The following is a 25,775-nucleotide window of genomic DNA, read 5'->3' on the forward strand; positions in this document are numbered from 1 at the left end:
CCCTCCCTAGGGAGAGTAATCCGAAGGAGAATTATCCGGCTCGGACGAGCCAGGTCCTTTTTGGACTATAGGGCATTTTCAAATCCTGTGACGCCAACCACCTCTCTAAGTGGTTTTCCACAGAAGACGCCCGACTACTAACAGGGAGCGTGAGCAGCAGCATCCCTCCTCGGATGGCTCTGGCTCCCCCCCCCCCCCTCGTCTAGAGGCGCGTTCGGGCGACTCTCCCCTCCCTTAGGGAGCGCAAGTCTGAAGGAGAATTTCCGGCTCTGATTAGGTCATGGAGCGGGACCCCTCGCCTAAGCTCTCCACCAGGGTGGCTGACTTAGTGGTGACTGTCCGAGACACCTTTATTCTCCAAGGGGATTCTCCTCCTTCCACTGGTCAGGAGTTCCCCCTTTTTCCGTCCAGGCAGTCGGAGACTACCATGTTCCCGGTCCATGAGGGATTTTTCCGCGGTCATGTCCAGGGCCTGGGGTGGTCTTAATAAGGTTCTCGACCACCCAGCGCATGAATATACTTTCCTTTCCCTGCTGACGGCGAGGAGAGGTGTCTCCTCCCCCTAAGGTGGATCCTCCGGTGGCCGGATTAGCCAATTATGTGGCCCTTCCTGTCTTAGTCAGTTCCTCTTTCCAGGATGCTGTAGACAGACGCATAGACTCTCTTCCAGGTCCTTTTTTCGCTGGCAGCGCGTCCCTGTGACCTACCTTTCACTCAGCAGGGGTAGCCAGTGCTCTCTCGGTGTGGTTACAACACCACCACCAGGAACTGGCGGTACGAGATGCGGCTACTAACACACTGGAGTTGGTTCTCCAGATGTCTCAGGCTTCTAAGATTCTTTGCGAAGCTTCTAGGGACATTGTTTCCCTCTTTGCCCGCAGGTTGGCCATCTCTGTCACTCAGCGCGAAGAGATTTGATTGAAGGTGTGGGATGCTGACGCCTCCACCAAGCGTTCCCTTGCTAATCTCCCCTTTGGGGTTTCCAGACCTTATGGGGATCAGCTGGACGAGTTCATCTCTGCATGCCTTTTGCCGTTTCTCATCTGGTAGGCCGTCGCCTGCTTCCTCCGCCGGGGGTCTCAGGTCGCCCGCAAAGAGCCCTTCCTTTGCACCAGCCTTCCCGGCACTAGAGGGCCCAGTCAGCCTGCCCTGCTGCTCCTAGGCCTATCACATGTCCCGATTGCGGAATCCCACCATCGATTCCTGCGCTTCGCCATTATGGGTCGACACTGTCAGTTTGTCGCCCTTCCTTCGGGTTGGCGACCACCCCGCGGGTCCTTGCCACGGTCCTGGACCGCTCATGGCGCTTCTTCGTACCAGGGGCATTCCTTTGCTGCCCTATCGGGACGATATCCGGATAGAGGCCCCCCTCTCTACCGCAGACCACGGACAGCGTCCGGATCACTGTTCAGACCCTGGAACGGTTCGGCTGGCTGGTAACTTTCCCAAACTCCTGCCTCTTCCCGTCCCAGAGGCTCTCCTTCCGGAGAGTGATTTTGGACACCTCGGCTGCCTAAGTATTCTACCAGCCTTCAAGTCCTCCCAGGTCCAGGGGGCAGTGTCGCATCTGCTGCGCTCCCCGTGCCTCTCCATTCGGGAATACTTGCAGGTCCTGGGTCTTATGGTAGCCTCTTTCGAGGCCTTCCATATGCCCAGTTTCACACTCGCCTGGCGCAACAGGAGATCCTTTACCTTTCAGCGGGTTCGGGCAGCTCTCCCTTGGTGGCTGTTCCCAAAGAACCTGAGGTCGGGGAGTTCCTTTCTCGCATTCTCCTGGACGATCGCCGCCACCGATGCCAGCATCCTGGGTTGGGGGGGGCGTTTTCCAGTCTCGCACGGTTCAAGGAATTTGGTCGGCGGCAGAGTCTCGCCTTCCAATCAACTTTCTGGAACTGAGGGCGATTTTTTCCGCTCTCTCTCTCCTATTGGACCTCTCTCCTTGCGGGCCTCCCAGTGCGGGTTCAAACGGGCAATGCCGCGGCCGTGGCCTATATCAACCATCAGGGCGGGACCCGCAGCCGGATGGTGATGCAGGAGGTGAAGAGAATTCTGACGTGGGCGGAGACGCACGTTCCGGTGTTGTCAGCAGTTTGCATTCCAGGAGTGGACAACTGGACAGCGGACTTTCTAAGCCACAACACGGTGGATCCAAGCGGGTGGTCTCTGCATCCAGAAGGGTTCGAGGAAATCTGCCACAGATGGGACCGTCCGGATGTGGACTTAATGGCGTCCGGGTTCAACAACAAGATCCCAGTGGTCCTGGCTCGCGCCCGAGATCCGGAGGCGTACGGATGGATGCGCAGGTGTCTCCGTGGCAGGACTTCAGCCTCCTCTGTTTTCCTCTCCTACCAAAGGGTCTACGCCAGTTCGAGGCGGAAGGGACTCCGACCGTTCTCATCACCCCAGAGTGGCCTCGCCGCGCGTGGTTTTTTCGGACGTGGCTCGGTTGCTGGCGGACGCCCCATGGCCTCTTCCCGACGGACAGGACCTACTGTCTCAGGGCCCGTTCTTCCACCGGAATTTGCGGTCTCTTCGTTTACCGGCATGACTGTTGAAACCGCCATCCTGATAAAGATGGGGTTCTCGGATTCAGTGGTTAGGACCATGATCAGTCCGGGGAAGTCTTCTTCCTCCCGGATTTACTATCGTACCTGGATGGCCTTCCTATCCTTTTTTGAGGGTTCGGGGTTCCCTCCCCTTCGGTTTTCCATCTTGATGGTACTGTCTTTTCTTCAGGCTTGTGCAGGGACTGTCGCTTAGTTCCCTGTAAGGTCAGGTTTCGGCGCGGGCCGTCAGAGGTCCCTTGCTCTTAAGGGTCCGGTGGTGACCTTTCTTCGGCGGTGGCGCATTCGGTTCCCCGTATGTTCCCCCTTTGTCTCCTTGGGATCTCAATTTGGTTCTGCGCGCTCTGCAGTCGGCCCCCTTCGAGCCTTTGAGGAGGGTCTCTCTGACTGTTCTCATCTGGACTTCCTTGTGACCATAGCTTCTGATACAGCTACATAGCGTAGTGATTAAAGTTCTGGGCTATTATGCAGTGGCTGTGAGTTCACGTCCCATCACGAGCTTTTAAGTCAGACTGGTGTCGGAGCTGGCCGCTCTTTCCTGTCAGGAGCCTTTCTGGTTTTCCACCAGGATTAAGTTGTGCTCCGTCCAGTCCCCTTCTTTTTGCCCAGGGTGGTCTCTCCCTTCCGCCTTGATGAGGATCTTGTCCTGCCTTCCTTTTGTCCTTCTCCGGCTAACCCCAAGGAATGCACTCTGCATTCCCTGGATGTTGTACGGGTCCTGGAGGTGTGTCTCGCGGCTACTGCTTCCGTCCGCCGTTCTTGGCGCTCTGGATCTGCTTGGCTATTTCCGCGGCTTGTCACGCTTGTGGTGGAGTTCCCCCGGCTAGAATTGCCGTTCTCTCCATTGGGGCGGAGGGGGCTTCCTGGGCAAGACGCAGTCGTGCCTCTGCGTCTCAGCTGTGTACGGCGGCCACCTGGTCGTCCTTGCATACCGTTGCAAATTTTTGTCAGTTGCATTCACTGGCTTCGGCTGATGCGGCTTTGGCCGCAGGGTTTTGCAGGCTGTGGTTCCTGTTTGACCGTTGGGGCGTTCCTCCTGGCGGTGCTGGTATTTTTTCCCACCCCATGGACTGCTTTTGGACGTCCCATGGTCTGTGTCCCCCAATGGAAAAAAGCACGAGAAAAGGAGATTTTTGTGAAACTCACCTGTAAAATCTTTTTCTCGTCTTTTCCATTGGGGGACACAGCTCCCACCCATTATTCCTGTTGCAGGAGGGGTCTTTAGTTCAGTTTTTCTGTTTCTGGTTGGACCTTATGGCTTGGTCCGATGGTTTCCATGATTTTTTCTTGCTCCTTCTCCTACTGCTTGTGCAACGCCTGAGTTCCTCCTGGTGGAGTCTGGGGGTATAGCCCGAGGAGGAGGAGCTCTTTCATTTGCATAGTGTCCCTCCTACTAATACCTCTAAGCTATACCCATGGTCTGTGTCCCCCAATGGAAAAGACGAGAAAAAGATTTTACAGGTGAGTTTCACAAAAATCTCCTTTTTTCAGGAAATATGGTTTTAATTTTATTTTTAACATGAACACCTTTTTAAACAGCTCCCATCCTCTGTCTAACCACCTAGATGCCACCGTTGCTATGGGTCAGTGCGTCTAGGGGGTTAATGAAGTAGCACTGTCTTTCTGTGTCTTCCCTGTGGCTGCGACTGTATAGTAAAGCAGGGATCACAGGCTCTACAGCATCATCAGGTGCCAGAAGACGGGGCGACTCGCATTTAATGGCCTACCGCTGCAATGTAGGGGCAGGCGGTTGAGTCACTCATTTACAATTGCCTTCAAAATGTACTATTATTTCTTGTATATCTATTTAATCTGATTAACGTCACTCATAACTAGATCTTTTCCCCATGTTTTTCCTGAGCTTGTGGGACTCTTTGTCCATGTCTTACCATTGTGCTTGTATTCTCCAGGGACCTACAGTGATAAAGATAAAGCTGCTGGACCTGCTGTTCTTGAGGCTCTGAGACATACCTTGACAGGTTTCCAGAACAAGCTGGAAAGCACATCTAATGAGGTAACGCTGCCACTTTTTGGCTCCCAACGATTCGCCTCTGGCCTACTGTAGCAGTTTTTTTCTCCAGCTTATATCAAAGGTCTTGGGTCTGGGAATTGAGACTTGACAGCTTTCCAGTACAAGAAAAAGAAATCACTGCTGTCATCGATTTTCCTTCCGACATGGCCTAAAGTGCTGAATTAAATGAGTTCACTTACAGGTTTAGTCACATTGTGAACCCAGGCATTTCTGCTTATTTAGTATTCTCTTCATTGACCACGTAGCATCGTTCTGAATGTGCTGCCTGCAGAAGATATGTGCCATTTTATAAGAAACTTGAGTGATAAAGCACGTCCATCTTTATGTCTTTCAAATTAAAGGGAGTCTGTCACCTACAGAATCTGTTTCAAAGTAAGGGCTCATTCACACGGATCCATTCATTTCAAGGCGGCCACAAAAGATGCAGTCAGCACACTGTGTGCTGTCCGCATCCGTTGTTTCGTTCCGCAGCCCCGCAAAAAAAGATAGAGAATGTCCTATTCTTGTCCGCAATTGCAGACAAGAATAGTCATTTCTATCATAGTGCCGGCCGTGTGCGGTCAGCAAATTGCGGAACTCACACGGGCCGTTATCCGTGTTCTGTGGATCCGCAATTCGCAGACCGCAAAATACTACGGTCGTGTTAATGTAGCCTAAGTATGATGCCATGTAGAGTAGGTACCCCGAAACATAACCATATCTTACTTGTTAAAATTGGTTCCTCTAATCTTAAGAAATGCTGCTTTTTATTCTTATGCAAACAAGGTTTTTGGTGCACTATGGGTGGAGCGACTATGTTTAGTGCACCAAAACCCCCCACTTTTTTTTTTTTTTTTTACTGTTCCCAGTCATTCATCATGTAGAGGAAGGTAATACAAGGCACTTACTAATATATTGTGATTGTCCATATTGCTTCCTATGCTGGCTGGATTCATTTTTCCATCACATTATACACTGCTCGTTTCTATGGTTACGACCACCCTGCAATCCAGCAGCAGTGGCCATGTTTGCACACTGTAGGAAAAAGGACCAGCCTATATGCACTTATGCGGTCCCGTTCTTTCCTATAGTGTGCAAGCACTACCACCGGTGATGGATTGCAGGGTGGTCGTAACCATGGAAGCAAGCAGTGGATAATGTGATGGAAAAATGAATCCAGCCAGTGAAGGAGACAATATGGATAATCGCAGTACATTAGTAAGTGCCTTGTATTAGCTTCCTCTACATGATGAATGCCTTTTGCTGAAGTGACACAACCCCTTTAGACAAACCATTGTCTATACTTGGAAGAAACTGGGTGTGTGGTGCGCTCTCCTGCACTTTGGGAGGCCCATTCTGAAGGTGGGAGGTGGGAGCAGCACCTATCTGACATTGATGGCATATCCTAGCGATGTCGTCAGTGCCTAAGATGGGAATACCCCTATAAAAATAATCACAGATATGATGGATGTATACAATGATGTATTTATCTTCCATGTGACTAATGTGCCATTTTTTTCACCAATTTTTTAAACAGTTAGAAACAAAGCAACGTGTGTGTGCAGGGATGAAAGAGGAGCTGGAATCTTCCAAGCAGATGATTTACACCCTGCGAATAAACCTTGAGGTATTTGTACATATTCAACCTTTCTTCCATAGATACTGATTTCCAGAGGACTGGCTAATGTACTATATGTATGCATACTGATCATTAATAGTACACTACATGTGTAATAATATTACAGGCTATGGCTACTAGAGAGGGGTCGTTGATCCAGGGAGTTAGGGCTCCATTCACACGTCCGCAACGGATCCGCAAAACACGGAAAGCGCCAATGTGCGTTCCGATGTGCTGCCCCATAGAAATGAATGGATCCGCAATTCCATTCCACAAAATGCGGAACGAAATTGCAGACGTGTGAATGGAGCCTTATTCTCATTGCCTGATTGGAGTCAGGAAGGAATTTTTTTCCCCTTAAAGGGGTTCTTCACTTTCATTTAACTGTTGATCTATCCTCTGGATAGATCATCAGCTTCTGATTGGTGGGGGTCGGACACCCGGGACCCCCGCCGATCAGCTGTTTGAGAAGGCAGCGGCGCTCCAGCAGCGCCACGGCCTTCTCACTGTTTACTGCCGGGCCGCCCGCCCACTGACGTCACGACTTGTATCAACTAGAGTGGGCGCGGCTAAGCTCTGTTCACTTGAATGGAGCTTAGCCGCGCCCACTCTAGTTGATACAAGTCGTGACGTCAGTGGGCGGGCGGCCCGGCAGTAAACAGTGAGAAGGCCGCGGCGTTGCTGGAGCGCCGCTGCCTTCTCAAACAGCTGATCGGCGGGGGTCCCGGGTGTCGGACCCCCGCTGATCAGAAGCTGATGATCTATCCAGAGGATAGATCATCAGTTAAATGAAAGTGAAGAACCCCTTTAAGGCTGGTTTCACACGGCGATTTTTCCGCGCGAGTGCAAAACATTGTAATGCGTTTTGCACTCGCGTGAGAAAAATTGCACATGTTTGGTACCCAAACCCGAACTTCTTCACAGAAGTTCGGGCTTTGGATCGGTGTTCTGTAGATTGTATTATTTTCCCTTATAACATGGTTATAAGGGAAAATAATAGCATTCTGAATACAGAATGCATAGTACAATAGCGCTGGAGGGGTTAAAAAAATAATAATAATAATAATAATTTAACTCACCTAATCCACTTGATCGCGCAGCCGGCATCTCTTCTGTCTTCATCTTAGCTGTGTGGAGGAACAGGACCTGTGGTGACGTCACTGCGCTCATCACATGATCTTTTACCATGGTAATGGATCATGTGATGGACCATGTGATGTCCTGTTACTGCACACAGCTAAGATAAAGGTGAGTTAAATTATTATAATTTATTTTTTTAACCCCTCCAGCCCTATGTACTATGCATTCTGTATTCAGATTGCTATTATTTTCCCTTATAACCATGTTATAAGGGAAAATAATAATGATCGGGTTTCCATCCCGATCGTCTCCTAGCAACCGTGCGTGAAAATCGCACTGCATCCGCACTTGCTTGCGGATGCTTGCGATTTTCACGCAACCCCATTCATTTCTATGAGGCTTGCGTTACGTCAAAAACGCAGAAAATAGAGCATGCTGCGATTTTCACGCAATGCACAAGTGATGAGTGAAAATCATCGCTCATGTGAACAGCCCCATAGAAATGAATGGGTCGGGATTCAGTGCGGGTGCAATGCGTTCAACTCACGCATCGCATCCGCGCGGAATACTCGCCCGTGTGAAAGGGGCCTAAGTGGGGAAAATTAGCTTCTACCTCACAAGTTTTTTTGCCTTCCTCTGGATCAACTTGCAGGCCGAACTGGATGGACACATGTCTTTTTTCGGCCTTATAAACTGTTACTATGTTACATATCACTCTATTGAAAAAACCTAGACATTTAAACATTCAGCATTTGAGGCTTTTTTAACATTTGTGTACAGCCTAATGGGGTTGTTCAGTTGGCATAAACATAATTTAACCCCTTCACGTCATTGCGTGCCAGGGGATGTATGGAGCGGGCCGTTGCAGTGAGCCCGCTCCAGACGCGCGATCTGCCGGCTGTTTGATACAGCCAGCATCTGGCCGCACTGACAAGAAGCGGCGATTGCGCCGCCCCTACCATTCAACCCCACAGGTGCCGCGATCAAGGCTGATCGCAGCACCTGTGAAGTGATGCGGCTCCATCTTCCTTCCGATTGGAGCCCCCGCAGTGAAATTGCGGGGCTCTGATCGGTTGCCATGGCAGCCTGGACGCTGCTGAAGCGATCCAGGCCTGCCATGGCTTTCTCCATACTGAGCTATGCACGAGGCATAGCGCTGAATGGAGAGTGTAAAAATCCTATTCTCCGTAATAGATCTCTATTATGGTGAATAGGAGAGGGGATCCCATGTGTGAGGCCCCTATGGGGGCTAATTGTTGTAAAAAAAAAAAAAAAAGTTAAATAAAGTAAAAAAAAAAAGTAAAAAACGCCAATATATTAAAAGTTTGAATCACCCCCCTTTCCCAATTTTACATATAAAAATACATAAACAGTAAAAAAAATAAACATATTGGGTATCGCCGCGTCTGAAAATGTCTGAACTATTAAAATATTTGTAAAAAATTCTTGTGTGGTGAACGCAGTAACAGAAAAAAATGAAAACCAACGCGATTTGCCCCTTTTTTTTTTTTTCATTTTGTCCCCCCAAAAAATGTATTACAGTGATCAAAACGTTGTATATACTGCAAATGGCATCAATGAAAACTACACTTCGTTACGTAAAAAACAAGCCCTTATAAAGCTCTGTAGACCGCAATATAAAAAAGTTATGGTTGTCAGAATATAGCAATGCAAAGAAAATTTAGATTTTTCTAAAGGTTTTAATTTTTTAAAAGTAGTAAAACATAAAAAAAACTGTTTAAGTTTGGTATCGCCACATTCATATTGGGCCGCAGAATATCAGGTCATTTTTAGTGCATAGTGAACGCTGTGATGTCAAAACCCCAAAAACCTTGGTGGAATTCAGTTTTTTAGCTATGTGAACGGAAAAATAAAAAAGTGGCTTTTGGAACATGATGAAAAATGTAAAAATGAAAATAGGCCTGGTCTTGAAGGGGTTAAAATAATCATTTATGGAGGTAGCTGTAATTCTGTAATTTACTTATTTTACCTTTATTGCTCCTATCTTCTGTCCTGGGCTGTGGTCACATGACCTGGTCCATGCAGATTGTTTCCTGTGATGTTATCTCCATGGGTGTCTCATCAGCAGTGATAAGGGAGTGTCTATGTAACTAGCTGGTGGGAGGAGCTATAAACTAGCTGGGTGTTAGGGGCAGTGATAGACACTCCCCTATGTAACTAGCTGGTGGGAGGAGCTATAAACTAGCTGGGTGGTGTTAGAGGCAGTAATAGGGAGTATCTATGTAACTAGCTGGTAGGAGGAGCTATATACTAGCTGCGTGGTGTTAGGGGCAATGATAGGGGAGTATCTATGTAACTAGCTGGTGGGAGGAGCTATAAACTAGCTGGGTGGTGTTAGAGGCAGTAATAGGGAGTATCTATGTAACTAGCTGGTAGGAGGAGCTATATACTAGCTGCGTGGTGTTAGGGGCAATGATAGGGGAGTATCTATGTAACTAGCTGGTGGGAGGAGCTATAAACTAGATGGGTGTTGTTTGGGGCAGTGATAGGGGAGTGTTTATGTAACTAGCTGGTGGGAGGAGCTATAAGCTACCTGGGTGTTAGAGGCAGTGATAGGGGAGTGTCTATGTAACTAGCAGGGTGGGAGGAGCTATAAACTAGCTGGGTGTTTGGGGCAGTGATAGGGGAGTGTTTATGTAACTAGCTGGTGGGAGGAGCTATTAACTAGCAGTCCTTGAGCTGTGGCAGAGAAAAGAGAAGTGCATCATGGGTTTGGTTGGATGCAGGAACAGGAAGTGCTATATACGGGATGGAAACAAACCAAAGTGATTTGTTTACATAGTGAAAATGGGTCAAATTCAGATAGAAACAAGCAATAAGACAGCACTTTGAAGTTTGATGAGTGATGAATGGGTATAGGAGTCTAAAAAGCATTCCAGCTCCCACCTTTATCATCTTCTGACAATGTCAGAAGAGAGAATTTTTCACAATCAGGTCTCCAGTAACTATTAAAGGACTTTTAAGCAGACTCATAAAATACAATATTAGAAATCAGTGGGTTGTCTACCATAATTGAGAAAAATAATTTTGTTGGATCATCAGGGCTCACCTCTTATCCAAATCACAACTTTTCTTCTCATTGAAAACGTATTAGCTGAGTGCGTATGCACACATGGAGTTTCACTCTAATTTATTCCATTTTTGTGTATTTAGCCAGTGCATGATTAGCACCGTTTTTCCACATTCTCCGTGTATTTATATAGTGAAGAATGGTGCAGCATAGAGCAGTTTAGCTGTGGCAAATATGCTGAGATTTTGTCTAATGTTGCATTTTTTTTAAATGTTATCCACTATTGAGGGAAAAACTTCTCCATTACCATTCTGCACCTTGTCAATACAGTGACATAGAGACAAGCGTATAGTAACGTCACGCATATATGGCCCTTTCACACCGGATTTTGAAAAATATAGGGTGTAATCTACTAACCAGAAATACACCTATATTAGATGTATTGCTGGCGCAGATTGCGTCGTAAAGGTCCTTTTAGGCCTCAATCTGCAACTTTTCACTGCTCACGCTAGGTCTAAAAAAGTGCACGGGGAAGGAGATGGGTGTCCAGGCCCGTCTGATTTACCATTTTCTACGCCTGGTTATAAAATGGTCAAAATGTAAGGCAGCTATGAAGTTGTCTTACAATTAGAAGCGGTGGTGGATTCCACCAAAGTTATATATTATATGGATGCACCGCCAGCTATAGAGAATATTAAAACCGGTGTCTAAAATGCTGGTCTTAATAAATGACCCCTGAAATCTTTTTAGGTTAGAGAAGAGCCATAGGGTGCCACTACATTGTTCTACATTTGCATACTTTCTAAAAAAAAACACTTTTGGTGATGTTTTTCAGTGGTTAAACCTATCATCTATACTTCATGTCCAGTTAGTGTTTCTATTCTAAATATCTTTCTGTTCTTCAGAACATTAGGTCGGAAGAGCTGGTTTCCAAGAAGGAGTTCCAAAGTCTGAGTGCTGCCTATTCTGAAAGAGAGTCTCAAGTAGCCCAGCTTCAGACAGAGCTGGTAAAGACACGTGACACCTGGGAGAAGGAAAAACTGAGGGCACTGGAGGCTGAACAAGAAATCCAGAAGTTAACACGAATATTTCAGAAGGATGCAGAGGTAGGAAATGGTTGTGCCAAGTGCTATATAGGTTTCTGGAAAGTTTACGTTGACATACATACTGGTTGTACTGTATATTAGAGATGAGAGAATTTCTCAAAAATTCGATTCGGTCGGTTTGCCGAATTTTCCAAAAAGATTTGATTCGATCCGAATTTATTTGTGGCGAATCGTGTTAAAAAAACAGCTATTTCCTGGCTACAGAGAGCCTGTATAGTGGTGTAAAACACTGTGCCTTGCAGTAACACCCATAGGGAGTCTGCTGCTATGGTAGTGAAACAATACTGTGAGTCAGTATGACACGTAGACAGGCGTCGCTCCTAGAATCACTGCACACTTCACTTATTTGGGCAGTTACGGGGCCAAAACTGACCAACTAACTCAAGTGTGAACTAAGCCTTACAGGTTGATGTTGGCGTCAAGAAGAAGTGCACTCCTCTTACACCAGTCGTCAGCTGATTCCACATAGATGTCTACAGAACCTGTTCTATTAAACGCTTATACAAGTAGAGCCCCCCTGACAGAGTGGAGAGGGTGTCGGCAATAAATTTGTGTTGACATCACTGATATTTTTGCCCTTCCTTTGATCCGTCAGAATAATAACCACCCAAAAAACAGATCCTGTCTGTTGAGCATCCGCCTTCACTCGGTCAGCATTTGGTCAGTAATCCATCAGTATTGCTAAAACCCCCCCCAAAAAACTGTGATGGGACCATACAGGCCTTACAGCTGCTACACAGACAGGATCCGTCTAATTTTTCCCTTCCTTCTTACAGACCAGAAGAATGGTCAAATAAATTATGATGTCAACCAGGCCAAAAAGGCAAAATAGTGGCCCAGTCATGAAGTGGGGAGGGTGAGAACAGCGTGAGAAGTCCATGGAGTGGCCCAATGACATAGTGGTTAGCTGGCAGCAGCATGAGGAGACCACAGAGTGGCTCAGTGACATAGTGTTGAGGTAGCAGCAGCATAAAAAGACCACAGAGTAGTGAGGTGGCAGCAGCATGAGAAAACCACAGAGTGGCCCAGTGACATAGTGTTGAGGTGGCAGCAGCATGAGGACACCACAGAGTGGTGAATTGGCAGCAGCATGAGGAGACCACAGAGTGGCCCAGTGACATAGTGTTGATGTAGCAGCAGCATGAGGAGACCACAGAGTGGCACAGTGACAGAGTGGGGAGGTGGGGGGCAATACCAGTACCAGCTGAATATGGTGTCTAGCAGTAGGAGCACCTAGCATCAGGCGGGTGGCCGCATCAGAATAGTAGCTGAAGAAGGTAACCAGAAGAAACAGGCCTCTTTTGTCAAAGTTTAGGTGTGGCACTATGGATGATCTAGTCTGATGCATCAGGCACTGGTGTTTGAAAATCCTGGCCGATCCACGCCTGATTCATCTTTACAAAGGTCAGCTTCTCCACATTTTGGGTGGACAGGCGAGTTCTCTTTGGGGTAACTATGGCCACCAACGCACTATACACCCACTCTGATGCCACACTGCTGGCCGGGCAGGAAAGCTTGTCCAGGGCAAACTCGGCTAGTTGCGGCCACAAATCGAGTTTGGCTGCTCAGTAGTCCAGGGGATCTTCGATGTGGGGTGGCAGGGTGCACTCCAAGTATGCCACAACCTGCTGGTTCAGGTTCTGCTCTATGTCTAGCTGCTGCTGCTAGTGAGTAGTTTCTTCAGTAGGCGAGTGAAGAAAACTGCCCATCAGTAACTCTAGACTTAAGTTGCTGATGGAGCTGGTACTGCTCCTGACCCTCCCAGCAGCCATGGCATTGGAACGTGAGCGCACAGGGTCCCCCCAGGCAGACCTGCGTGAGGATGGGCGATGGTGCACATAGGCAGCGGGCAACTGAGTACATAGGATGTCTCGATAGTAGTTCAGTTTGTCCTCCCTCTCAGTGGGTGTAAAAAAGGTCCCCATTTTGGACTGGTAGTGAGGGTCTAACATGGTGGAGAGCCAGTAGTCATTCCTCTGGCGAATGCTGACAATTCGGCTGTCACTACGCAAGCAAATGAGCATGCATCGGGCTATTTGCGCAAGTGACGTGGAGGGATTTCCTGCCTCCATCTCCACTGCACAATGTCACGGTGTGTCTGGGTCCTCTGCCTCGTCTTTCTCATCGCCCTGTAACTCCTCTTGCTGCTTATGCTCCTCCTCTCCTGTCACCTGAGTAGAAAAACCACCCATTTCTCTACACATTGCTTGTGCTCGAATCTCCTCCTCCTCCTCTAGTTCAGCCCCCACAGGGCTTATGTGAACGTAAGATGTAGTCGCCACATCTCCTGTCCCCTGGCCAGCCAGATAACATTGTTCATCCCGTAGTCCTGGCGACTGACAAATTAAGGGGCCTCCTCAAAGGGCCCGAGCAAACGGCAAGTGTCACGCATGAGCTGCTACTGGCTAGCATCGAATTGCACGCCTACTGTTGTCTCTTGGCAATCGCTTCGGTGATCGATTGCTGATGGAATGACTGACTAGGAGGAGGAGCATCAGGACCAGCAGATGTTGGGAAGGACAGACAGCTCCCTTCGGCTGAGGTGGTGGAGCCTTGACTGCAATAAATTGGGTGTGTGCCACTGGGTGATGCAGCGGTTGCTGCGGCAGGCTGGACCACCACATCGGAGCCACTGTTCTCCCAGGCCACTTTATGGTGACGCTGCATGTGTTGACGCATGGCGATGGTGCCAACAGTGCCTTCACCTTCTGCCCAGAAATTCGGCAAATGGCCATGTTCACCTCCTCTGGCGGCCTAACAAAAAATTGCCACACCACCAAGTATGGCCATATGTATTGACTGCCTGCTACCACTGCCTCCGTGAACCCCTGCACCGCTACTTCCCGGGCAGGTAGTCTCCTGTGAAGCGGGAGGGTCTACCCCAGGCATGTTTGGCTCCCAACCTCCCACTGCTGCCACCCTGCTGACTCCCGGCCACGCTACGACCTGGCTGGCTCAGCCGCTGCATCACGCGCAAGCTGCCACCCTCTTCTCCTGATGATGATGAAGCCCCTTCTTCACCCAGCTCCCAAGTGCGAACGGCTTCATCATCATCCACTACTGTCTGCATGTCACTGATGTCCCCCTCAATGGTCCCAGGCCAGGAGCCTGACCGCTCGCAACATCAGCTCCCACGCCACTCTCATCATCACTACTTTCCCACCTACCGGAGGAAGTGGCGGATCTCTCCTCCAGATCTTGGATGGGCAGTAGCTGCTGACTGTCCTCTAGTAGCTTTTCCTCGCTGAAAAGTGGAGCGGAGCCTACGGCATATAATACTACTTTAGCAGAGGGAACAAAAAAGGACAAAGGCAGGTTGAGGACAGGTGGTGATGGCACAGGGCCTGCTCCCGGGCCATGCCAACTAAGTAATACACTCCAAAAAAGCTGTAGAACAATGTAACTTGACCTCAGAGCGGCAAATAAGACGTGCTTGTTTTTTCCACTAATACACCCCAAAAGAAACTGTAGAACAATTTAAATGCACCGCCGAACGGTTAATATGACGTATGGATATTTCCTATAAACACACCAACCAATGCAACACAGCACTTGCACCCCAATAACAAACAAGGTTTTCTGGAAATACAGAGGTATCATCTAGTGCAAACCTAAAAGCAGCAGTATAATATAAATTTGGATCCCCGATAAGTGCAGCAAGGTGTAATAGAATTGCTCCTATTACTCAGGCTGTAACCTCCCCTACTGAACCCTGTTCTTCTTTTATAGTCTAGAGAATGCCTCCCTATCCTTTCCCTACACCTTGACTAATCTTTCCCTGAACTTGTAAATCGTTTTTTCAGCACAATGAAGTCTTTCCTACCACTGTCCCTAGCGCCTGCAGACGTCTCTCCCTGCACTAAGTACACTGGAAAATGTCCAAGATGGCTGAGGCTATTCATAGGGCTGTGACATCACAGGGATGGCTGGCTGCTGATTGGCTGCATGTATGGCATTGTGGGTGATCCCTCGTTCTTAGAGTTCTTTGCTCCATGTCCTAACATGTGCAGCAGCCATTTTAGGAAGAAATGTGATCCATTACCACGAAGTGTGAGGAAATTCGGATTCGGTGCAAATCGAATTTTTCCTGAAATTCGAATCGAATGCCATTTCGTCAACTTGAATTCGCTCTTTGGGTAAATTCACTCTAACGAGGTTCTTTCACTTCTAATGCAGTTCAATGCGTTCAGCATTTTATAGCGTAAATTCATCACTGATGACCATTTATCAGTTTATATCTACATAGAAAGGTGAGTGACTTTGTAAATGCATCATATTACCTACACTGTGCAGATCCTTTTTACCATTTATATTTTATAAAAAAAAAAAATCTGAACCAACACAGGAAAAACTGTCAGGGTGCAGGAAAATGGTTACAGATAAACAATCACTTTTAGGGTATATTCACACGGCTGTATCCGTCTTGTAGACCGTGACGCCGCAAAACGCGGACACTGGCCGTGTGCATCCTGCATCACAGTGTGGCAAGATGTGGCCATAGAGCTTATACCAGAGGTCGCACTACATTTTTTCCAAAACAGTAAAAATACTCCTCGTACTATTTTTGAGGAGTATTTATAGGTGAGGAGGAGTATGAAATTTGCAGTAATAGAAACAACTAATACACAGGCCTACATAATGTTAGGGGCTTGTTCACATCTACGTTGGAGACTCTGTACGGGGCTCTGTCGCAGATTCTGTTAAAGGCCAGACAAAAAAGCCTTACATGCAGTACTTTTATGTCTGGTAAAAAAAACTGAATCCTGAACAGAACCTGAATGGACTCCATAATAGTAAATGGAGTCTGTTCATCTCAGTTATGTGTCCGATCCAGCACTTCCGTTATTTTCCTTGTTCTCCTCATCTAACGGAGCAGAACAGCAGAAATAAATAGCGGTGGTGTGAACGTGGCCTAAGAGGTGGGTATTTATGAAAGGCAACCATTACTTGTCTAAATAACAATCCGGCAATTATAATTATAGTGATAAAGTACAGTCCAATACAGTGGATCTTCCCTGCACTTTATCACAGGTCAGACAGGTCAGTCATAAAACTGATGGCTTCCCTGACAGACTGAGTAGGCCGCAACCATCCTTCTGGTTATAGGTGGCATACAGCTGCACGTAGGTCCATGGAAGCTACAGGCAGCGTCCCATTAGCACTGGGACCCTGTCCTTGTCCAAACCAGTGGATCCTAGGACATGTCACACGAGAGTGAAGCAGAGCTTCACTTCCAGCCTAAGTACTGCAGAAAGGCCTGAGAGCCACAGCAGGGCACAGGCCTTCATGCCACTGCCTGCCTCTCACAAAGCCCACTTCCCACCACATGTACAGGGCGACTTCAGAACACCAGTTCCAGGGGCATGTCCCCTCCTCTTCTCAGAGCATACACACGCTGGAGGCTGCAGTGCCACAGCTCTGTGCCCATACACCACCCCACGGATGAGTACACATACTGTAGAGATGACAGCTGGTGTCCCACTACCCACAGCGCCTCTCACCACAGGAGCAGAGGAGTTTATTTACTGGGCACATGCTGAGCAGGAAATCGGCCCAGGTTTTGACTGAGACGGAGCAATACTTTTATGTCACCCAAATGCAGGATTAAAAGGGGAAATGCAATAGAAAGTTTCATTTGTGTGGGTCCTGAATTCTTCTGAAGGAGCAGCAGGAGTTAATAGAGCTCGGTGCATGTGTGTGGATCGACAAGCTGTAGCTACCCACATTGCCCACACAATCTGTAATGAGAACGGATGTAAGATTTTACAGTAGGACGGGATTGGATTGACTGAAGGGGTTAACTATCGGGGATGCTTTGCAGACAGCTCGGCACAGTCCAGTACTATACAAGTTCACGGCATCAGGTAATCCTCAGAACATTCATTTGGTGCATTGTCAGCGGCACACTCTGCAGAGATGATGCCTGGTGCCTCCCTACCACAGCGCGTCTCGCTAACTTACTGGGCTCATCCTGAGCAGCAGCTGGGACCAGAGGGCGAGCACTGCTTTAGTTCCTGCGTATGGTGCTCCGGGTGCTGTAGATTGTGCGCAGCACCCGCTGCTAGAGCTCCCCCGTGTGTGAGCGTAAATTTAGATTGTTCGCCGCAACTTGAGAGCGGCGTGGCGAATGATCGGCACCCTGCCCAAAGCAACCAATAACGAAGCTTCTTGCTTTGAGGAGCTTTGTTATTGGTTATTGCAGGCACAGGCAGCATCGCTGCGCTTCCCGAGCCATTCACAGCGCGCTCTGCTCTGATGAATTTCAGGGAAAAGTCTAAGGTGTATTGGTACGTTTTAGACTGAAAGCAGGCGTCATTTCGACCTCTGGCTCATACCATTACCTATCTGGGTCCTTTTTTGATGAAGTTGAAAAAATGCTATGTTCTTAAAGGAGTTATCCAGGAAATTATAACTATGACCTATCCTGAGGATAGGTCATCATTATCACAGGGGTCCGAGTCCCAGCATCCCCACCGATCAGCTGTCCCAGGGAGTCGGCAGTCTTTCTTACTGAAGCTCTGGTGAGCACTGAGGGCTCCTGGCAGCTCACTAAACACAGCGCCTTACATAGTATAGTGGTTGTGCTTGGTACTGCAGCTCAGGCCCTTTCACTTCAATGGGGGCTGAGCTGCAATTAGGCCATGTGACTGATGTACGGTGACGTCACATGGCCTAGGAAGAGGCCGCGGCACTCACGGTCAGCAGGGACCTCCTCCGATCTGATATTGATGACCTATCCTGAGGATACTACATGACAATCTCTTTCTAATAAAGCTAGATCAGAGATCTCTCTAGTCATTGATCCAATTGCTCTTTTTCAGGGGTTGTGTCCTTTTTGCTGCAGTTCTCTCCCTGTAACTATCACAGCTCTAAAGAAAGATAGGGCTGGTGGCAGTTGAAGGATGGAACTGAGCATGTGTGTCCAGTTCAGTAAGATGGAGAGAGAAATCGGGAAAAAAAATCAAACAGCAGGTGGCACTATACAGATAGATTTTATTGAATAGCTCACTGGCTATACTAAACTTTTGATTGCCTGAAATAACAAAAGTATTGAAATTTAGGTGCTGGCTTGTAAAATGTAGAATATTTTTTGTGGGACAACCCTATTAATTGTTTGTGATTTTGTTTGTTTTCAACATCGTTAGGTTATATTCGCATGCAGCAGATTTGTTAGGGGGATGTTTTTTTTGCTTTGGCAAGCTCTTACATTTCTGCAAGGCCCATCCAGATGAATGGGACAGACACATAAATTTCTGCCATGTGAATATTCCCTTTATAGCACTGGAAGTCTTCAGTGCATCCTGCTAACCTCATACCTTTTATATGTAGTTATTTATTTTATGTTAATATTATTTCATTTAGTATTTAATTAAATTCAATGTTAATATACAGTCAAGGCATTTTTTTTCTTTTCTTTTCAGGAGAAATTAACTTTCCTACATGGTTTATACCAGCGCCTGGTAGCAGGGTGTGTGCTCCTAAAAGAACCAGAAAGCATGATGGGTAATTTCTCTTGGCCAGAACTCTGTATTATCTTGCAGGAGAACGTTGATGCCCTTATCTCAGACCTTCAGCGAGCCAATGAAAAGGTATAGTTATTGGAGTCCATGTTGCCTTTATTTACTGGACCCTGAAAATATGTCCTGTATGGTTATCCTTCCGCATTATCGTTTTTGACTTCTGTGCCATCTACATGTGCTCCAATGCCCCTTCTCTTTAATCAGGTATCTCATCTGGAATATGCTTGTAAGAACAAGGCTGATGTGTTGAGGGACCTGCAGAAGAAACATGAGGACTCACTTGATAGACTCACTCAGCAGATGAAAGAACAGCAAAATTCCTGGCAACAGAAAACTAAGGATTTAGAGCAACATTACTCCGTTCTTCTTGGGGAAATTAACTCCAGGGCACAGGTAAAAAATATTACATTTTCTACCATGCTTTACCTTTCACATTGCCTTATTTGCTGCCTAGCTGTTTCTGTATCTCCTGTAGACTATAATAGGGAGTGATGACACATACACAGCCACTCATAGACATAGCAGCAGCGGACATTAAATAACTCTTTGCCTACCAGACACTGCTTCTAGCAGGGCCTGGCAGGCTTCCATACCTGGCAGACCCAGAGGCCTTTGCAAGACATACAGCTTCCATTCCAACCATCGGGACCCTGTAATTGTTTAAACCCCTTGAACGGACCATGACATGTAAGAGGTTAAATGGCCGGGATCTGCACTAACGCCAATCCAGGCTGTTGCAGCAGGGTGTCAACTTTATGTTTAACTTGCTGCTGACAGTGGCTGCTCAGTTACTGAGCTGCTGCGATTGTTATGCCATAAATGTATGGCATGGTGTGCAAAGAAGCCGCTTGCCATGCTCTATATTTAGGGCATGGTGCAGGAAGGGGTCAAAGGGGTTATCCAGTTCATTATCAGATCAGCGGGGGTCCGAGTCCCAGCACCCCTGCTGAGCAGCTTTATCAGGCAGCTGCTGCACTTCCCGAAGCTCTGGGGAGTGCAGCTGACTCCCGGCAGCTTTCCATGCACATCACTGTACTTTGCATAGCGGCTTTTCTCTGTGCGCTCGGCCTCTTCTAACAGCTGATCGGCTGAGGTCCCTGGTGTATGACCAGGTCATCAATATAATTTACCAGATAACCCCTTTAATGTAGCTCAATTTTGTACTTAATAAAATTCAAGTTTTGCTATGTGATGTTTTTTGTTTTATGCTGGAAAGAAAAGCAGCATACACATGCGTTTTTTTTTTATGTTTTTTTATTTTTTTTGCTTCATCCAAAACGCAGCACTGCCACAACATGTGGCTGCACCATTCGGTTGCCTTCACTTACATCTGCACATGTAATTTCTGCAACGGAAAATCAGTTCCATTCATTTTAAATTAGGGCTGTTTTGGTGGCAGCGCATGGATTTCTGCAAGCCCCATTGAAGTGAATAGACATTATTCTCAGAAATTTCTGCAGCAAAAACTGCCACATGGGAAGGCACCCTTAAAGGGGTTATCCAATTCTAAATATGCCCCCCACAGTGCCCCTGGCTCCTCCTATAGATTATACTAACCCTGACACCCTCGTCACTCTGGATCCCTGCACAGCCGTTCTGCATCTCATCACTCGTGATGCAAGAGGGCTGGTCACCGCCTATTATTGGCTGCACCCCCGTCGCCAGATGTTTTGATCTATGCGATAGGGAGATTCAGCAGCAATCGTGTAGGGATCTGTGACACGGGTGCCGGGGAGTGAGGTAAGTATGATCTATTGGCGGGGCTCGGGCATTGTGGGGGGGCATTTTTAGACCTGGATAACTCTTTTAAGGTAGGTTCACACTGAGGGGGAGATATATCATAGAGGTGTACACATTGTCATAAATTAGGTACAGCATCCAGGCTAGCATAGATTTCAGTGTTCTTCTGCGCCAGATAAATGTGACAGGCCGCCAGCCCCTGCCCTTACCACACCCCCTTTTCGGGAATGTGGCAAGGCTGGTGGAGAAATGCCACTTGTGCAAAAAAAAATTCTCAAGTGGTGTTCAAAAAGTAGGAAACACACAGTTTGCGACTTTTTCATGTATGCTTATGATAATTCTGGCCCTGAGTTTATTGGAGGAGGTTTTGAGGCAGATTTTCCTCCTGGTTTTTCACCCAAAGCCATAAGTGTATTTGAAAAGTATTCGAAATATAAAGGAAAAACCTGCAGGAAAATCTGCCTCTAAACCTCCTCCAAACAGGTGTGGGTGAACCTACCCTTAGGCTGGGTTCAGACCTGAGCGTTCGGGATGGAGCGCTCTTTATGCGCGATTGTATGCGCGTTTACAATCGCGGCTCCGGAACAGGCGAACGCCCATTGTCACTCGTTCCCGCTGAAGTCTATGTACGGGAACGCGTGACAAGACGCCCCAAAGAAGTTCCTGTACTTCTTGGGGCGTCGGGCATTTTACAGCGCGATCGTACGCGCTGTAAAACGCTCAGGTGAGAACTATTCCCATAGGGAAGCATTGGTTCTTGCCTGTTGAGCGTTTTACAGCGCGTAGGAACGCCCTGTAAAACGCTCAGGTCTGAACCCAGCCTAACAATCACATATCAGAATGTGGATTTTCAAAACTGTAATCTGTTTAATGCTGATTAGACAGAGATGTGGAGTTTTAAAGAATTCCCTTAGTTTTCACCCTTTAAGGACATATCTGAGAATTTCATATTGATGACCTATCTTCAGGATGGAACATCAGTATCAGCTCGGCGGGGGTCCACCACCCAGGAACTCCACCGATCAGCTGTATGAATAGGCTGCGTTCTCTTTCTAGGCCAGTGACGTCACGTTCATTGTTTACATGGCCTTGGCGCAGCTCAGTCCCATTGAAGTAAATGGAGCTGAGCTGTGATACCAAACACAGCCGGTATACAATGTACCTCACTGTGCTATCTCAAACAGCTGATCAGCAGGAGAGTAGGATCCCCGACAATCTTGAGGATAGGGCATCGATATAAAAATACCAGATAACCCGAGGATTCCCAGGTTATAGTTCCCAGAATAGTTATGGATTGGCAGCAGGAGCACTGAGGGAGGATTGACCTGGTCAGGAACTGAGGCAAAAGGTTATCACAAGTAGATCAGTAAGAAAGCAACAGGTCAGAGGATAAATCTAGAACATAAGAATCCAACTCAGATGTAGGGCAACAGTTACCAGGTAGAGAATACAAAGGACAAGGAGAAAGTGTGGTCAGGAACAAAGCCAGGGCCAGGGTGTGGATCAAACTCAGTAGTCAATAGAAACTAAAAGGAAAGCATGGCAGTATGATTCCCTTTAAATAAGCCTAAAGGCCTGATGCCGCTGAACGCTCAGAGCAGCAGAGCCTGTTGGTTCAGGCCATGAGGAATGGGAGCCAAAGCAGGTGGAAATATTGTAGAGGCCATCGGAGAAGCCGTGGCTGTCTGCTGGAATGCGATGCTGGAATCAGTGGAGGTGATTAGCGGAACGCCCAGACTGCAATGTGATGCTGGAATCAGTGGAGGTGATTAGCGGAACGCCCAGACTGCAATGTGATGCTGGAATCAGTGGAGGTGATTAGCGGAACGCCCAGACTGGAATGTGATGCTGGAATCAGTGGAGGTGATTAGCGGAACTCCCAGACTGGAATGCGATGCTGGAATCAGTGGAGGTGATTAGTGGAACTCCCAGACTGGAATGCGATGCTGGAATCAGTTGAGGTGATTAACGGAACTCCCAGACTGGAATGCGACGCTGGAATCAGTTGTAGTGATTAGCGGAACTCCCAGACTGGAATGCGACGCTGGATTCAGTGGAGGTGATTAGCGGAACTCCCAGACTGGAATGTGATGCTGGAATCAGTGGAGGTGATTAGCGGAACTCCCAGACTGGAATGTGATGCTTGAATCAGTTGAGGTGATTAGCGGAACTCCCAGACTGGAATGCGACGCTGGATTCAGTGGAGGTGATTAGCGGAACTCCCAGACTGGAATGTGATGCTGGAATCAGTGGAGGTGATTAGCGGAACTCCCAGACTGGAATGCGATGCTGGAATCAGTGGAGGTGATTAGCGGAACTCCCAGACTGGAATGCGATGCTGGAATCAGTGGAGGTGATTAGCGGAACTCTCAGACTGGAATGCGATGCTGGAATCAGTGGAGGTGATTAGCGGAACTCCCAGACTGGAATGCGATGCTGGAATCAGTGGAGGTGATTAGCGGAACTCCCAGACTGGAATGCGATGCTGGAATCAGTGGAGGTGATTAGTGGAACTCCCAGACTGGAATGCGATGCTGGAATCAGTTGAGGTGATTAACGGAACTCCCAGACTGGAATGCGACGCTGGAATCAGTTGTAGTGATTAGCGGAACTCCCAGACTGGAATGCGACGCTGGATTCAGTGGAGGTGATTAGCGGAACTCCCAGACTGGAATGTGATGCTGGAATCAGTGGAGGTGATTAGCGGAACTCCCAGACTGGAATGTGATGCTAGAATCAGTTGAGGTGATTAGCGGAACTCCCAGACTGGAATGCGACGCTGGATTCAGTGGAGGTGATTAGCGGAACTCCCAGACTGGAATGCGATGCTGGAATCAGTGGAGGTGATTAGCGGAACTCTCAGACTGGAATGCGATGCTGGAATCAGTGGAGGTGATTAGCGGAACTCTCAGACTGGAATGCGATGCTGGAATCAGTGGAGGTGATTAGCGGAACTCCCAGACTGGAATGCGATGCTGGAATCAGTGGAGGTGATTAGCGGAACTCCCAGACTGGAATGCGATGCTGGAATCAGTGGAGGTGATTAGTGGAACTCCCAGACTGGAATGCGATGCTGGAATCAGTTGAGGTGATTAACGGAACTCCCAGACTGGAATGCGACGCTGGAATCAGTTGTAGTGATTAGCGGAACTCCCAGACTGGAATGCGACGCTGGAATCAGTGGAGGTGATTAGCGGAACTCCCAGACTGGAATGTGATGCTGGAATCAGTGGAGGTGATTAGCGGAACTCCCAGACTGGAATGTGATGCTAGAATCAGTTGAGGTGATTAGCGGAACTCCCAGACTGGAATGCGACGCTGGATTCAGTGGAGGTGATTAGCGGAACTCCCAGACTGGAATGTGATGCTGGAATCAGTGGAGGTGATTAGCGGAACTCCCAGACTGGAATGCGATGCTGGAATCAGTGGAGGTGATTAGCGGAACTCTCAGACTGGAATGCGATGCTGGAATCAGTGGAGGTGATTAGCGGAACTCTCAGACTGGAATGCGATGCTGGAATCAGTGGAGGTGATTAGCGGAACTCTCAGACTGGAATGCGATGCTGGAATCAGTGGAGGTGATTAGCGGAACTCTCAGACTGGAATGCGACGCTGGAATCAGTTGAGGTGATTAGCGGAACTCCCAGACTGGAATGCAACGCTGGAATCAGTTGAGGTGATTAGCGGAACTCCCAGACTGGAATGCGACGCTGGAATCAGTTGAGGTGATTAGCGGAACTTCCAGACTTGTGCCCAAGTCTGCATTGACTATTCCGTTTTATATTTTGGGGTTTCTACTCAATTTTGAGCACCACGAATATCCTAAAATGTATATTGGTGTTCTGCAGATTTTATTACCACACATGCATCTTCCAAAATGATCTAATAATCATCTTTGTTTTTGTTTTGCAGAAATATCAGAGAATAGCAGAAAAATCTAAAGATAAGATTTCCATCTCTGAAAAAACCAAAGATCAGCTGGCACTGGAGAATGTGCAGATAAGAAATCTTCTTATTAGCACAGAGAAGGACCATAAGTCGCTTCTTGCAGCGTGTGCACTCATGGCTGGCGCATTATACCCATTGTACAGTAGAGCTTGTACTCTAGCTGCAGAAAGAAATTTCCTTCAAGACCAGATGAACATTTATGTAGATGTTCAGAGAGAAATCCGACAACTAGTACAAGCACTGTCTGATAGTGAAGTTAAAAGGAATGGCGATTCCAAGAGAAGGCCAAAATATTCCAGATGTATGAAGTATGTGTTTCGACGCGGTGTTATAGTGGTTTTAGCGGCTAATAGACTTCAGCAACTTGGAAGATCCAGCAGGACACTCTTTACATGGATGGAAGACCTGAATAAAGGACCTAGTCTTTTGGTGTGTCCTGTAGGAGGCCAAAGCAGCAAAACACTCAGTAAGGCCGTCACATTATTTATCATATACTAAAAAGTAATAGACATGACACTTGCATACATATGATATTGTACCATATTGAAGGGTGTAAAGATGGTTTTTATTTCAGCATGGCCATACCACCATGCACAAAACAAAATCAGACTCAAAATGGTTTCCTTGACTTTTCTTCACAGTGCCTTGACCTCAAATCCATCAAGTGCCTTTAAAGGGGTTGTCCAGGGACAAAAATATTTTTCTTTAATTCCCTTACTTGCATGTTCTTACTCCATTTTCCCCTGTTCACTGTCTTCAATTTTCATGTATTGCACTCTAGAAGTTTGGTAACATCACAACCCCCGAATCATATGACCCCAGACCCATATTCCTCCTCAGTATCGTCTTGTCACTAAAATCAGAGGTTTTTCTGTCTTAAAGTAACAGCCCCCGACTATGTGTAATGGAGGGAAGGAGGCAGCTCTTACACGTGATTGCAATGTGCTGCCATTGGCTTTCCTTACCAAGCCAGTCCTCTGCAATCTGTGTACAGTGCATTATATTATGGTATATAGGGCAGCTGTGTAGTGATATTCTAATGGTACTAGTCCTTTCTTGCAGGTTTGAACCCCAGTCCCCATGAATACTAAGACTAAGCTACTAAGTAGTATGACTGTTTGTTATTTGCTTAGTAGTAGCTATTAGCACACGTAAAC

General features: G+C 47.4%; 1 protein-coding gene across 5 annotated transcripts in view; it reads left to right on the top strand.

Annotated features, from left to right (window-relative positions):
• The window catches only part of CCDC171 (coiled-coil domain containing 171), a 142,440-nt gene that overhangs the window by 72,693 nt on the left and 43,972 nt on the right, over nucleotides 1–25,775 (top strand). For all 5 annotated transcript variants that reach the window (XR_006387032.1, XM_044271544.1, XM_044271521.1 and 2 more), the window contains 6 exons: nucleotides 4,475–4,578; nucleotides 6,113–6,202; nucleotides 11,210–11,410; nucleotides 18,832–18,999; nucleotides 19,135–19,323; nucleotides 24,583–25,084. Coding sequence is in view for 4 of the 5 variants with exons in the window: in XM_044271544.1 (XP_044127479.1) it covers nucleotides 4,475–4,578; nucleotides 6,113–6,202; nucleotides 11,210–11,410; nucleotides 18,832–18,999; nucleotides 19,135–19,323; nucleotides 24,583–25,084 (1,254 nt within the window). In the remaining variant the exon portion in view is untranslated. The remainder of the gene's footprint in view (nucleotides 1–4,474; nucleotides 4,579–6,112; nucleotides 6,203–11,209; nucleotides 11,411–18,831; nucleotides 19,000–19,134; nucleotides 19,324–24,582; nucleotides 25,085–25,775) is intronic.

Source organism: Bufo gargarizans, chromosome 1 (genome assembly GCF_014858855.1).
Source record: "Bufo gargarizans isolate SCDJY-AF-19 chromosome 1, ASM1485885v1, whole genome shotgun sequence".
Lineage (NCBI taxonomy): Eukaryota > Metazoa > Chordata > Amphibia > Anura > Bufonidae > Bufo > Bufo gargarizans.